The sequence below is a fragment of the Falco rusticolus genome, chromosome Z (assembly GCF_015220075.1).
Source record: "Falco rusticolus isolate bFalRus1 chromosome Z, bFalRus1.pri, whole genome shotgun sequence".
NCBI lineage: Eukaryota > Metazoa > Chordata > Aves > Falconiformes > Falconidae > Falco > Falco rusticolus.
The window spans coordinates 31,313,220-31,328,625 of record NC_051210.1 but is presented as its reverse complement, the minus strand read 5'-3'; the positions used below and the strand labels follow the sequence as shown (position 1 = coordinate 31,328,625).

Genomic DNA, 15,406 nt, shown 5'->3' with positions numbered 1-15,406 from the left:
TATGTATGGAAAGATGTTGTAACCTCTTATGAAAACTGTATGAATTATCTGACTTTTCACTGAAAACTTGGGAGCTAGTTTGTCTGGTGGGAATCAGCTAGCTCCCCAGTGTTGCATGAAATAAATACCTTTGCTGCTTAAAGACAAAATTCATCTCTGAGCAGTTACTCTATGCCATTTTGGCATCATATGCATGAGTGATGAGATATAAATTTAGAAATGAGCCCTGTTTTCCCAACTATATTTTACTGGTTTTTTTCCTCCCCAAATCCATTTTATAGCTATAAAACAGCAAGTGTCGTATGAAAAATGAATAAGCTAAGTTAGGTCTGTAGGGAGGCTGCCTCTTTCATTAGACCAACTGATACAGCTGGAGCAAACAGACAACCTTTCAGGTATGTGATCTATCTTTGGGTCTGATCTGCAGCTTGTTTTTTTCCCTAGCTGTTAACTGGCAGCATAATAAAATACCTTTCTCCTCATTAAAAACCTTGCTTAGCTTCTACTCCTAGACCACAGTGGATATAGCCACGCAAATACCACCGCAAACAAATCAGTCAGAGTTTAGGACCCAGAGCCCTGTTTTAGGCTTACGGGATGTGACAGCTGACTGAAAATCAATGAACTGTGATTTACAGAGTGGAGCATCATAATGAGGCAAGATAAGGCTCAAAGGTGCTGTCTTGCCTTGCAGACTCAATCGTCTGCCTTGATTTTTAAATAGATCGGTTTAGTACCCTTCTAAGATGAGACAAAAGATCAGATTTAAAGAAAAAGCAACCGTGGTGCCCATGCTTTGCCTAGTGCTTTTTGTGCTGTGTCTGAGCCACTCAGGTAAGTGCAATTTCTTTTTCTTCCATGCCAAGCTGCAGATGTTCAAGATTTCTTTTCTGCTGGCCAGTTAGCTGCTGCTTGCAGAGACAGGGGAGATACCAGCCTCCCTCAGTCCTCTTAACACCGTCTGACTAGGAAAAGAGGGTTGTATCAGCTGCTGCCTTTGTATTGCAACAACGAGCAGTTTGGCAACAAGGTTTTATTAACTGGGGTGGTGGGGTGGTCACCGGGTAGAAGTTAATGAAAACCCCTAAACTCAATCTTCACTGCTAAAGGAAGTTGTGGGAGAATCTCCATCACCAGGAGGAAAACTGAAATGCCTCAGGTGAGCTGATGAAAGGCTGAATGTCCGGTTTATTTCTCGGGGTGTTTTACACATTTGTTTAGCAGACTCCTTGCCCTGCACTCCTGCCCCTGTGCCGGGGGAGGAACTGCTGGCGGCATGGACTGCAGCGAGAAGCAGGAACCCGGAGGAGAGGGGAGATGGCAAGTAGTGCTCAGTTACTGGCAGACACAGTAACCTGCGAGGGAGCTGGAGCTCTCCAACTTTTGTCTTCTCTGTGCACCATATGGTAAATTCAGGGTTGCATCTGTCCTACAGCTGCTTCTCTATTTTGCTCAGTATTTTCTTCATGACTTTATCTAACTTAGTCATCAGATGGGGCTTGATCAAAGGAGCTGTTTAGGCTATTTTCTCCTCTTGATATGTCTTCCTTCTCACTAAAAAACTTCTGCTTTTAAACTGTCCTAAGGCTGTCTTACAAGGGCACTGATCTTGTTCCTTCTGGCTTTCTTCTTTGTGAGACTTCTCAAGTCTTTCCCACTCTTTTCTGTGGCTTCCCTGGCAGCTGAGAATCAACACATCCAGCCCCCAAACCAGCTTTACCACCTCTCTGCTATATCCTCTTGGAGTATTAGGGCCCTGGAGTTCATGTGAAGTATGGGCTGTGAAAAGGCGCCGTTTTCCTAGCAGGAGCTCCATACACAGCCACGGACACCGTGCCCATGGGGTGTGTGGCTGAGTGTGTGTGTGATGCTATACTCAAATAAACCCAGTGCAATGTATTCCAGCATTAAGACAAAGATGGGTTTGATCCTGCAAGTTTTCGGGCTGTGGATTTTTCCTATTCAATGGCTTTCCCATTAAATTTCCTGTGTTTAACAACACCACACCCCTGTGAACCTCCTAAAGGGAAATCAAAAGGGCTGGGAGCCAGGGTCTCTGCAGAGAGTCATGGGACTGGACTGCTGAGGTTGTGGGTAGTGAGTGGGGAAAATATGCTCTTTTTCTTCCTTTTGTTGCAGATGCAATGCTGGTCCAGCATGTTTGGGCAGGCAATCCATTTTCCTAGGACAGACCCCAGACTCTGTCCTCCATTTGCTGTGGTAGAGCTAGGCTATCTTTGGCATGAGAAATAAACCCTGAAGCAAGCAGAAGGGGCATTTATGGTTTCCTGGTTGGTAACAGCAGACTTCAAAGGCTTATGACAAAGCAGCAAGACAAAGGGTGGCCACAGAAGCTGCACAGCAGGTGGAAAGGAGTGCTGAAAGCTCCCTCTGACCAGCGGGCTTCCACCTCCCCAGGGTTTGGTAATGCCACCACCAGTGCACATCCACAACAGAGGATGAGCACAGCCTGTGCTATAACACCTGACAGTAAAATCATTGTTACCCTGTGAGTAGGAATTGCTAGGCTTCAGAGTTTACAGATTCTCCAAGAAAAGCGGGCATTTGCTATGGCTGGAAGTGGGGGGTGACAGTGCTGCTTGAAGCCTGTGCTTTCCTGAGAAAATCTAGACTAAGTCAGGGCAGGATTTTGTCCAACAGAAAGCTCTGGTGTGGGAGCAGGTTTTTGCTTCAGGCAGTCCTTCAGCTGTGCCGCTTCCTGCTGGGTCACTCCCTGCCCACAGCCTCACACAGACTGACGGGGGAGAGGAGGCTGCACCGGGGAGAGGAGGCTGCGCGGGGGAGAGGAGGCTGCACCGGGGAGAGGAGGCTGCACCGGGGAGAGGAGGCTGCACGGGGGAGAGGAGGCTGCACCGGGGAGAGGAGGCTGCGCGGGGGAGAGGAGGCTGCGCGGGGGAGAGGAGGCTGCACCGGGGAGAGGAGGCTGCACGGGGGAGAGGAGGCTGCACCGGGGAGAGGAGGCTGCACGGGGGAGAGGAGGCTGGACCGGGGAGAGGAGGCTGCACGGGGGAGAGGAGGCTGCACGGGGGAGGGGAGGCTGCACCGCGGAGAGGAGGCTGCACCGGGGAGAGGAGGCTGCACGGGGGAGAGGAGGCTGCACGGGGGAGAGGAGGCTGCACGGGGGAGGGGAGGCTGCGCGGGGGAGGGGAGGCTGCGCGGCCTCTCTCTCCCAGGAGAAGGGCAGCAGCTGCCGGGGGAAGAAGGCATGGACAGGGACGGTGGTCTGTGGTCATGCCCTCTCCTCCGTGCATGTGGCAGAGCGTTACCCTCTGCCTCTGGTTTTCTCTCTGGAGGGGCTGCTGGGCTCAGATGCCCTTTTGTCTCTCTCCGTGGCAGAGGGACCCTGCTGGGGGCCCCCTTGCCTCTGATGTGTGCTGCCCCTGAGCTGTGCCCCCCTGCCCAGGCTTTCCCATCACCCACCTCACACCGTCGTGTCTCTCAGCCATGACCCTCTGCCTGCAGGCACCTCCTGCACCTCATGGCTGGCAGTTTAGGCACAGGTGTCCTGCTCACACTGGGGCTGGCAGGGCACGGGGGGTGAGGGGACAAGGTGGGCCCCGGGCATCACCCTGTGGGGTCCCCTTTGACTGCTGGCACGGCAATATTGACTGTTACCCCCATGGCGCAGGGCTGATCAGCACAAGCTCCTTTTCCCTGCATGGTGCCTTTGGCGAGAGGTGAGATCCTTCTCAAGGTGGAGTCCTTCTCATCCTTGGGTGCTCTGTGTGTGTGCACAAGGGAAGAGGTGGATGTCACGTCAGGACCTCAGCATTACAGAGAGTGGGGCTGGCACTTGGGAAAGGATGGAGGGTCTGAACTGCCCTTCCCCTTTCGTGGTAGCAGGGGCAAGGGGGAATGTGGTGGCAGGGACTGGGGGAGTCCCAAGTCTTGCAGGTGTAGACCTGCATCGTCCTGTACTGAGGACCTACCAGCTGCATTATCCAGCTCCTCCTGCTGATGGATGACCTCCTTTTGCTTTTCGCTCTGCTAGTGCAACAGCCCACCAAACACAGTCTCCCCACCTGAAAGAATTCAGCTTTCTCAATGATTTCCTGCTACCCCCTGCTTAGCCCCAGAAGGAGGATTAATTTCCTCTGTTATGAGGCTCCCTCAGATCTGACTTATAGGCCCTGCAGCTTCCACCACCCTGAATCCTTGTGCAGGGCAGCCTCCTGTCTCAGAGAGGCCATAGAACCCAACCAAGTGCAAGTGAAATCCCGGGGCCCTGAAATGCCCACCGTGTGTTGCTGCTGTTCCTAGCTGCAAGCCAGCTAGCCAGGGTTTACCCCACAGGTTTGCCCCTCAGTGACCAGATCTACCCTGTGGCCCCAGCTCTCTGTGGTACACCACAGGTTTCTGAGAAAACAGAACTCTTCCTCAGGGTGGCATTTACCAGGCTGGATATGAGCACCTGGTACTCAAAGCCTGCAGATCTCCCAAAGAATAATAAACAAGAAAGACTGAAGACCAAGAGGCCACAGAAAACAGAAACCTAGTACAAAGTCAGCACTGCTGTGGTCTGACGGTCGTTTTGTGTGTGTCAGTTGGTCTTGGGGTGCCTTGCCTTCCCCTCCCCTTGCCCTGGCTCTGCTGAAAGTCTGTGCATCTGAATTCCTGCAGATTTTATTGTACCAGACAAGAGCTGCCTAGAGGTAAATTAGTCTCACATCATTGCTCTGCCTCACTTCTTCAGCTTGTGCTGCTCTCCACGTCTGCTTTCCAGCATGCCCCCACTCTCTTTCAGATGTGGCTGCCTTCAGTTCAATTGCTGAAAATGAGGACGCACTCCTCAAGCACTTATTTCAAGGCTATCAGAAATGGGTCCGCCCTGTGGAAAACTCCAATGACACCATTAAAGTCCTTTTTGGATTAAAGATATCACAACTTGTGGATGTGGTAAGTGTCGTGCTGGGCTTGGTAAAACATCCCTTCTTTTGTAGACAGTTGTGCATCCACCTGGAAGGGTTGGTGATGCTGTTGGCTTTTGTCTCCTGACATGTGAAATGCAAAGTGATGATCAGGCAACAAAACGCCGAGTGTGATGTGGTGCTGGCGATACGACCTCCTGCCTGACATGCTGTACAGGCTGTAAGACTTGTTTGTTTTGCAGCAAACCTGAAGGTCCTTTTTTCCCTGCTCTTCTCAGGGAATAAGGCCTCATTGCATCAGGTGTTAATCAAATAGTCCATACCACTGTCCCTGATGACTAAATTTGCAATTTAATGACAAGGCAGCTACAGGACAGGGGTGAAGAAGGCTAGAGATGGTTGGACATTGTTCATTCTAAGCAAGCTTGTATCCAGGCCAAAGGCAGCTTGTATCTTGATCCAGCTGGCCACTCAGAAAAGACACTAGAGGCATAACAGACAATTCCATGTTCTTGCCCACTTGGAATGTTTCTTTTCCCTTTCCTCTCCATCACTGCAACACACAGTGAAATTTGCACAGGGACCAGAGGTACCCACACAACAGTGTTCTTCCATTCCCTGGCCCCTGGCAGCATCCCTTGTGCCATGGAAGGCAGACTAATTTTGTGCTTTACATATTCAGGACAATATTTCAGATTGTATCTTCCCAAAGTGACTCCAGGCTGAGCAGTGTGGGGAGACCAGCTATTCTGGGACCCCACAGACATGTCTGTCCTGACCCCACCTGCTGGCTAAGCCCTGCTGCCTCCCTGCTCTTTGGCATCTGGCTCCTTTGGGCTGCTGTGAAATGCCTGGCCTCGGTTTTCCAGCCTCAGGAGCTCCCAGCGAGAGCAGGGACTGGATTTAGAAAGTCAGTTCACTTCTCCCAATAGTGAAAGAGCCCAGGCCTGTGGGTAAACAGGATGATAGTGATCTCCTCTGCTCAGTGCAGGCTTAGACTTAGCAGGCACAGGGTCCATTTCTGCTGGCTGTTTTGAAATTGCAATCCTCTCTACCTTGTGTCACCCTAGGATGAGAAGAATCAGCTGATGACAACCAATGTGTGGCTGAAGCAGGTAAGTTAGACCAAATCAGACCTCCCCTTCCAGTGTGGGGTTGCTGAGCTGAGTGGCCTGCCCAGCCTGCTGCCCACTACGTCATCCATCCCCTTTCGTGATCTCGAGTGGCCAGACAAAAGCAGCACCAGGTCACCTCACCTGAAGTTTTTACTTTACTCCTCTCACTTTTGCAAATGCATAAAGGGGCAGAAAGGCAGGCAGAAAGGCCTCTTCTCCTGGCTTGCACTCCAGCAGTGTACTCAAGCCAGCTACTTCAGAGAAGAAACATCTCCTGATACTGCAAGGGCTGTCCCTGGGATGCTGTGTGTGCCCTGAGGGACTGTCCTGTCCCAGACCTGGAGTTCAAGCAAATACTGTCTCTCTTGCCCGAGCTAAGGGTGGTGTTTCAGATGGATTTCTTCTTCAGCATAACTAAAGAGAAGGATAAGACCAGCATGTTACAACCCCCGCACCCTCCCACCCACCCTCAATTAAAATCTGTGGCAATTAAAATCTGAGACCTCTCTAACATAACTGCTTCTGGAAGTGATGATAATTTATACAAATGGGGGAAAGGTGCAAGTCAGACTGTTAAGTCTCCTTTCTTGTTCACTCCTGAAGAACACTGCATTTGGTATAGATTACATTGCACCAGTTTAGTGACCTTGTGGCAATTATTTTAAGTCTCTCAGCCACGTGAGTATAAACATGTCAGCTGATCTTACGCAGAGGACATAAAACCCAAACTGTACTTGAAATGATGCTATGGGAAATGGTTCCCAGGGGTCACTGGGCTGGTGGAGGAGAAATGCAGCTCAGTTTTTGTTCTCAGTGTGGTACCTGTAGCGCTGCAGTGAGTGTGAGCTTCTGGGTGGAGCAGGACCGTATGGACATTATATGTAAAGACAGTCTCTCCCTTGAAGAAGAAGCTCAGACTTCCCTTGGCTGCAGGGAGGACAGGAATTTCCCCTTTTGCTGGAGAAATTTGCTGCTGATCCAAATCCAGCTGCTAAGACCCTACCCTGAAAATCTGCAGCATTACATTTTTCTCACCTTCAGCTGCAATTGCAGAGCCCCTCAGGTGCACGGGGCCAGATCTTGACTTCCTTACTTTGAGTAGCCACTTGGCCAGACAGAGGTTACAAAGGTAACCCCTCACATCCCATCTGTCCTCTCCCAATTCCCACCCTCTCTCCTTGCAGGCTGCTGCACCCACCTGCCCCTGCACACCCAAGCCCTGCCATCTGCAGGTATGAAATCCACCCACTCACCCTCCTCATCTCCCTTTTCCTGCAAGTATCCCCAGAAAGATTTTATAGCCTTTTGCAGCCTTTGACAGAATATTTCAGCCTGATCATTTCCTTCTTAGGGAAGGGTTGGCTGCTTGCTTCATCCAGGACAGCAAAGTTTCCTATGTCCTGGGGCTGCCTTCATCCCTCTGGCTGGGTGACATCTTCACTCAGGTTACAGTGACTGCAGAAGAGAAGGACCTGAAGTATTGACTCACATTAACAGACCAAATCCAAGTCCAGGCTGCCCAAGGGCATCAGGGCTGAGACACTAATGCAGACAGACACCTACCCATCCTCTCCATTGCTGCATGAACCTGTGTGGGGACGTTTCAGGTTAGCCCATCCAGGATGACCACCCTGTTTGTACTGCAGCACTGACCTCCCCAGAGGTATAGCCTGGAGCCTGTTTCACCACTCTTGCTGTGGGAAATCAGGTTCTGCTGCAGGGTACTCCAAACATGCTGCAGGAGGTAGGGATACGCCACCATCTGCTCATTGCCTCTTGGGTGTCAGGGAGGATGAAGATAAGGTGGAAACCACTTTATCTGATCCTCATGCTGTGACTACCCAGGAGTTTGCACTGTAGACATGCTGAGTTCTCTGGAGGCCTTCGGAGACTGTGCCCTACCCAGGGCAGTTCCCCAGGATAACTCAGCACTGTGATTTTCAGAATTGCTGAGCAGGGCTGTGGCTAGTTGCTGCCATTTCTAATACTCCTTCTCCGTCCGAGGGACTGGGAACATCAAGGCCCAAATGAAATGCAAAGGGAGCAGAATATAAGTGAGAGACAGGTTCTGATTGTCACACATGCAGATTCTCCTAGGAAGTCAGGATGAGCACTACATATCTGTGGCCTCACCTAGGTGTCCTGCTTTGGGAATCATGCATTCACTTGGGCTTGGTGTGAACTGGTCTCATGTGCAATCCAGTCCTTGGGGGATTATTAGAGTGTATAAGCGCAACAGCTAGGAAAAGGTCCATAAAACTAAGTACAACTAAAATATTTTTTTTTCTTTTGGGTAGGGAAAAGTAAAAAACACTAAAGCAAACCACAACTCTCTAATGACACAGACCCTGACCTTCTGCAGGACCTGGGAAGGTCAGGGAAGTCTGATTTTCACACTGAGTGCGTGAGGTTGAGAAGGAATCACAGTCATCATCTCTCTACATGACTCTGGCTTTTCTTAGGTGAGCATAGCTTAAATCCAAGGGGTTTCTTTTTTACCTTAGACATCCAGGTGCTCAAGATGGTGGGACTTGATGATGTGCATGCAGGCAGACACACAAGTTGCAAAGGAGCTTTTAGTGGTTGCTAAGAAAGTATCTGGGTTCAGGAAAGCTATGGAGTATACTAGCAAGGGTTGAGAATCTGGGTCCAGTGTTTCTTGGTCCACTTGGTGTGGGTTAAGCACTGATGTGACATCCCAGAGATGGGAATTTGGCAGACCTGGAGGAAGGGGAGAGCAATGGGAGGGTCTGGAGCAGCTTGGAAGAAAGGGATAAGAGAGGAAAGGGCCCTTTGAATCCACTGCTATGGTTTGTGCCAGCATAGCCCATAGGGAGATTCCCATTTTAAACTGCTCTTCAAATTCCGCATACAATCTATTTTCTGCTCTAGTAAGATGGCACGCAACAATTTGCCTTGCAGACATGAAAGAGCACTTTAGCTGGGAGAGAAATCAATGCAGGGCAGGGGGGGTGGAGGAGTATTGCAGATGCCAAGGGGCTGCTCCAATTCAGGTCCAGAGGGATGACTGTATCTCTAGGTGGCTGACTGGGTATTTGCTTCTGTTGTGTTAGTGCAGGCTGTGAGGTGACTCTATTGGCTGCTGCTGTCAGCTCTGACTATCCCCTTGCATAACAGGTCTGTTTCCAGCCTAAGCCCCCTTGGACCTCTTGCAGGAGATGTCCAGGATACATACTTGGGAGTCTGTGCCCACCTAACAGCCCAGGCTGCTGGAAACATCTGGTAGATGCCCATTCACAGAGAACAGTTCACACTAGAAGTTGTGTGCTCTGTCGCTGAGGCTAAATCAGCAATGACCCCTCTTCTCTTTCCACATGTGAACAGCTGCCACCTCTCCTTCAGCAGCAGCAGGAGTCAGGGGTGGAGGGCTGTGCCTGGCAGCTGATGCCAGCCCTATGAACAGTTTGGAGAGTGGGTCCATGTCTCTTCTGGCACAGGTAGTGGGGCCATTAATCCTGCCATGGTGCCATCCTGGGCAGCTGCCTCCTTTGCTTGTGCTTTCGGCAAGGTTTTAGGACAGGTCTACCAGCCACCTGCCCAGGACCTTGGCCCCATCCCTTCCCTGCACCTGGGAGGAGGAAGACTCTTGTTCTCACTGTCTGTGTTTAGGTCTCTATGGAGGGTCTGGGTTGCTGTCACACTGTAAAGGACTGCAATAACAAGTTTCTGTAGGTATAGCTGTGAAACACATGTGGAATTGAAGAAGAGGGGAACAATATAGTTGGAGAAGAAGCAGAGAATTTCACTTTTGGCTCATCCTTAAATCATGGAGGAAATTGCCCAGAGAAGGCTGAGGCCCCCACATCCCTGGGGACCTCTCAGTGTTGGAGCTTAATGGAAAGTCGTTCATCTTGTGCTTCTTGATATTGACCACAGTCTACAGCTCTTGCCTCCTCTCACTGCTGCTCTTGTGGGCAAGTGAAAACCCCCATCAACAATGAACGGGGATCAAAAAGCTGCTTTTCCACTGCACCTCTGTGGAAATCTCCAGGTTGTGAGAGCCACTTTGCTAGGATCTCCCCATCTGAAAAACAAAAGAGGAGAGAAAAACTATTCTGGAGTTCAGCATGATGAAAATGGCCAGGAATCCCTCTGCTTTTGCCTTGTTAGTGTTATCTCTTCAGGAATGTGTACCAAATGCTTTATCATAATGTCATATTATTTTTCCCACAATATTGTGCAGGTCTTTCTGATGAGAGAACAATGATTTGGTTTGCAAGGACAGTGTACAGGTATCAGGTGTTGTATTCCACTCACTGAAAACAGCCAGGTCTCCACTGAAAAGTAATTAAAGGCCACCTCTCTGTCACTTGGGTAGTAGGTGCCATGCCAGCTGGCTTTTCTATGGGGTCATCAAGAGCCAAAACCACCATGGGCTGGCTGTCAGAGGGAAGAAGATGTACCACACCCAAGGGAAGTGTCTCCTCCTTCTGGACTACCCTCAGGTGGGCTGGGCAGGGTGGTGAATGTCAAGTGTTCCCCAGAAGTGCCTGCCTTGAGGTTGCCTGCAAAAGGGTGAGTTACTAAGACCCACCTGTGGCTGGAGGGGCAATGCTTATAGGGATTAACATCTCCCAGCCATGCCTGCCTAGCATCCTCCCTGCAGCTGAGCAGTCTTTCACCAAGCTCTGCCCATTGTGCTGTGCGACGCAGTCCCTCTGAGGTGAGTGGTGGGAGAAGGAATGAGGTTGTTGTGTATGACTGGGCAGAGGACTCTGCTGGCTTGTTACAGGAATGGATCGACCACAAGCTTTCCTGGAATCCCGAGGAATATGGTGGGATCACCGCCATCCGTGTTCCTTCTGAGTCCCTGTGGCTTCCCGACATTGTTTTATTTGAAAAGTGAGTAGCATGGGTCCTTGCTCCCGACTTAGACCAGAGCTTGGACAAGGCATGTCAGCCACTGCGAAGCTTGCATGTGCTGTCAGAAGGCTGCTTCTTTAGGTAGTATGAATGTTGGCTTCCCTTGTCCTCCAGGTGATGGGTAGGAAGCAGAGCTGTGAGGGGGTAGGACTGGGGCAAACATAATCCTGAACTTGGTACTGTTTCTTCCTGTCCAACTCCCAGTGCTGATGGACGTTTTGAAGGATCCCTGATGACCAAAGTCATAGTGAAGTACAATGGAGTGGTAACCTGGACACCACCAGCCAGTTATAAGAGCTCCTGCACAATGGATGTGACCTTCTTCCCCTTCGACAGGCAGAACTGCTCCATGAAGTTTGGGTCATGGACATATGATGGCAGTATGGTGGACTTAATTTTAGTGGATGAAAATGTAGACAGGAAAGATTTCTTTGATAATGGAGAGTGGGAGATCTTAAATGCCAAGGGTATGAAAGGCAACAGGAAGGATGGGCTGTACTCTTACCCATTTGTCACTTACTCCTTTGTGTTGAGACGCCTTCCACTGTTTTACACTCTTTTCTTAATAATCCCTTGCCTGGGACTGTCTTTTCTAACTGTCCTGGTGTTTTACCTACCATCAGATGAAGGAGAAAAGCTTTCACTGTCTACATCAGTTCTAGTCTCCCTCACTGTTTTCCTTTTAGTGATTGAGGAAATAATCCCTTCTTCTTCCAAAGTCATCCCTCTGATTGGTGAGTACCTGCTGTTCATCATGATTTTTGTGACCCTCTCTATCATCGTGACTGTGTTTGTTATCAACGTCCACCACCGCTCCTCAGCAACCTACCATCCCATGGCTCCCTGGGTCAAAAGACTCTTCCTCCAGAAGTTGCCTCGGCTGCTGTGCATGAAGGGCCATGTGGATCGTTACTCCTTCTCAGACACTGAAGAAAAGGAAACCACCTTGAAATCAAAGTTTCTGGGGAAGCAGAAACACAAGCAAGCAAAAGATGGAGAGAAAATTGTTATTGCCTTTCTGGAAAAGGCCGCTGACTCCATTCGATACATTTCCAGGCATGTTAAAAAGGAACATTTCATCAGACAGGTAAGGAGGGCAAGGGCGGATCACAGTTTCCTTGGCTGCGATGACTTCCAAGCTCTTACCCTTTCTGCATGCCTTTCCCTCTGCCTCTTCCTCCTGCTCTCATCTCAAACATGTCCTGGGAGCTTCCCCTGCTTGATAAATAATATGATTTTGGGGGAAACACATTGCTTCAAGGAGAACTGTATTGTGCTGTGAGAGTCCCTGTTCTTCACACATGCAAGAGGCCACAACAGCCTCTCCTGGAGGAATTCCTGCTTTTGGATTATTTGAATAACCTTGTCCTGCTTAAGCTGGGGATAGAATGAATCTGGAAAACCTCTGAACCGTCACACACTCTGAAAGTGTATCTTTCACGAAACTTACAGGCACGGTCCATGGCAGTTGCTAGGTCTCATTCCCTGCCTCCCAGTGACTATACACAGTGTGGCTGCCCTGTTTTGAGTGGAGGTCTTCTAGATTTTCACCAACACCAGTTCAGATTAGCCCCTAACCACCATTTTTCTCCCCTTTCTGAAAATCCATCTATTAAAATGGCAAATTACTGTGTGCATAAACTATGCATCTCATGAGAGGGTAGGACAGCAGAGCAATGCACCTAGCAGCATACGGAAAGAGAAAAACTTCTGTTAGCACCCTCCTAGTAGCAAAACCAGGGCTTAGTTCATAATGTGTTGAGAGGACTTCAGCAGAAAGATGAACAGTAAATTTATGTTTAAAAGTAAACCCTGTAGTATGTCAACATAGAATCTCCATGAATGAAGCCCTCTGAAGCTGAAACAATTTTTAATTAAAAAAGTCCTTCGAATCACTTTTATAAGTAGCTTTTTTGTGTGTGCTGGGTTGTGCCAGTACTCACAATGCAAAATCGCCGCCCTGAAGGTGCACAATCCGAGCCAACAGAACACTTAATCAAACACGAGCCCATGGGACCACCTACACTGGAATCAATGCCTGTGTCAAAGTGCTGCGCTAGGGCCAAGTCCTGGCACTTTAAGGGAAATGCAGTTCTGTGAAAAGAAACCCAGTTCATCATAAAGCCATCTTCAAGCTTGAGACTGTAAATTTTCACATACGCACTCATCTAAAAACTTTTGCACATGCTGAAAAAGGTCTGATTGCCATGTGCTTAAAATGAAGGAATTGTTTGGGGGTTTTGAGCAGCTCATGGTTATGAGTGCTAAAAAGTTGATCTATGTCCGTTCTAGGATAAAGCATACCACAAACTTCTAATTTTAAAAACAGATTTTTGGAGCTGAAATATATGTAGCAATATCAACAAAGTACCAGGCTCATTACAGTTTCTGTTTGCTCTCCTTTTCTCCTTCCTAGGTTGTCCAAGACTGGAAATTTGTAGCTCAAGTCCTGGATCGGATCTTCCTGTGGTTATTTCTGGTGGTGTCAGTGATGGGTTCAGTTCTTATCTTTACCCCTGCATTACAGATGTGGCTGAACAGCACTTTGTAGAAAATGCTCCCACAGTAGCATACAAGTACAATGCCAAGGGATGGTGGTGCCTTCGAGCTTGGTCTCTGGTATAAAGGATGGGAAGCAACAGCAAGTATGAGGGAAGGTGCTGGTAACGGCAGGCTTTGAATAGTGCTTTCTGTCTTCATACAACTCTACCAGTTACAGATTTGGCTGAGATCAGGGAAGGGCTTGGTGTGCAGCTGAGTCCTGAAGTGAATTGGGGCTGCACAATTAGGTTATACGTATTGTACTAGTAGCTTGGTTTCATTACAATAAAAGCCAAGATTATTAGTTGAAATTGGAAATAGTACTTCCAGCACAATGATTATACTTAAAAGGCAGATCTGTCAGTTGAAATGCTACTTTATAAAACAAGTTATAATAGGAACACAAATCAGTACTTAATTTATTTGCATTTCCAAGTAAAAACCACAAAGTCTATACAGATCGCTTTGTGCATGTGTCAGAACTGGCAGTTGCACAGCATGTGCATCAAGAAAAGCACAAATACCTTTTAGATGGGTTGATTGAAATTTTGACTCTGTGGCCTCACCTTGCTGCAGGATTAGCTCAACAGTGGCTGAACTTACCACTCTGCCCACCTGCTGCCACCCTTTACGGCATGCACACCTCATCTTTCTTCTTGCCCATCAGGAAGCGACAAGGTGTTACCCACTTTTCAGTATTATTTGCAATTCTGCCTGCTACTCTGTAATGTACCAAAAAGGCTGAACAAGTAGGGATTTTCCCTGTGCTCTTCATTTAGAAACTATGATTCCTGCACCTGCTAGCTGACAAGTGGAAGTGGAAGATCACCTGAAGTGTATTGCATTGAAAAGGGTGGCTATGCTACTCCATAAGGCAACAGTGATCTTCCTAAACAGTTCAGTTGGAGGGAAGCTGCAGACATTGTTTTCAGCAAGTTCTGGTTGGTGCCGAAGTGGAGTTTCTCCTGGGAGCTGTGGGGTGGGCTGGCTGCTGGGAAGGTATAACTTTGGGTGTTGGCTTGTTCATGTTTCCTAGGTAATTCATAATTTCATTCCTTTTATTCATTTAAATGGAATCCTTCTGCATGATTAGAAACACAACTTAAAAGTGTAAATGAGATCTGACAGAAAATGCACAGGTGAAGCTCTCATCACTTTTGCTGGGACAGTGTTTCATTGCACGGAGTGCTAGAAAATCCCATTCAGAACTTGCAGATGTTTTCAAGGCTAGCAAGGGGCTTGGAGATCCAATTTTTAACAATCTAAATGTGAATCTGGTGTTAAAGCTTTAGCTAGCCTTGAAATTTCTCTGTAGGTATAGAAGTTAGAAGGTGGTAAAAATAGATAGAGGTATTCTTGCACTTGGATTATGAGTGCGCACCAGACCTCTGTGAGTTAATACCATCCCATCTTGTTGCGTCACTGCAGAAAGTCCTGCTCACTTGTGCAATCATTATTAATAAAGACATATTTAGTAAATGATTCCTGGGGTGCAAGTGCTCATATTCTGGTCTTTGCTGTTGTTTTGTTGTCAATAAAGTTTAGATTGTAGCCCATTTTAAAAGCCTTGTCTCAAATCTATTCACAGGGGCTGTCTCGTTCTTGGAAAGTCCTTGAAACTTTTTAGCTCTGTGTGTGCGTTTGAGGAGGGAGCGTTCAGATATTGGAGGAACTTAGAACAGACCTGTTTAGTTTAGCATATACTGATACATGTCTTAACATAAGACACTGGTACAAAACTTACACATTGACTTTACTGCTAGCTGTTCCTCTCTTACATTGTCGAAGTCGGTTTGTTTCTCTGGCCAGTACTGTGAAATATCCATAGGAAAACAGCCAGGAAGCTCTTCTTTCCAGCATTTACAGACTCTTGAAATGAATAAGAGAGAGGTTTTCCCTCGGAGCACCACTGCCAGAGGGCTGCCTGTTAGCCATGACAGATGATGGATGACAAAATCCTCTCCTGGGCAAGTGCTT

At 48.4% G+C, this 15,406-nt stretch overlaps 1 protein-coding gene across 2 annotated transcripts; it reads left to right on the top strand.

Moving 5' to 3' along the window:
- Positions 1-447: 447 nt before the first annotated feature.
- Positions 448-14,911, top strand: CHRNB3 (cholinergic receptor nicotinic beta 3 subunit). 2 transcript variants are annotated; one of them, XM_037374281.1, is made up of 6 exons: positions 448-834; positions 4,766-4,917; positions 5,960-6,004; positions 10,758-10,867; positions 11,093-11,975; positions 13,305-14,911. In XM_037374281.1, exons 1-6 carry the CDS (start codon positions 747-749, stop codon positions 13,437-13,439), a joined length of 1,413 nt encoding a protein of 470 aa, XP_037230178.1. In that variant the 5' UTR covers positions 448-746; the 3' UTR covers positions 13,440-14,911. The 2 variants fall into 2 exon arrangements, with proteins under 2 accessions (XP_037230178.1, XP_037230179.1); XM_037374282.1 differs by lacking the exons at positions 448-834; positions 4,766-4,917; positions 5,960-6,004 and adding an exon at positions 6,025-10,540.
- The last annotated feature ends 495 nt before the right edge of the window (positions 14,912-15,406 follow it).

What these genes read in the sequence shown, in the direction of transcription:
- CHRNB3 (XM_037374281.1), top strand. Translation starts at nt 747, where the DNA reads ATGAGACAAAAGATCAGATTTAAAGAAAAAGCAACCGTGGTGCCCATG. An exon ending in GCTGTGTCTGAGCCACTCAG is followed by an intron (nt 835 to 4,765) that starts GTAAGTGCAATT and finishes ACTCTCTTTCAG; the next exon opens with ATGTGGCTGCCTTCAGTTCA. An exon ending in CCAATGTGTGGCTGAAGCAG is followed by an intron (nt 6,005 to 10,757) that starts GTAAGTTAGACC and finishes GGCTTGTTACAG; the next exon opens with GAATGGATCGACCACAAGCT.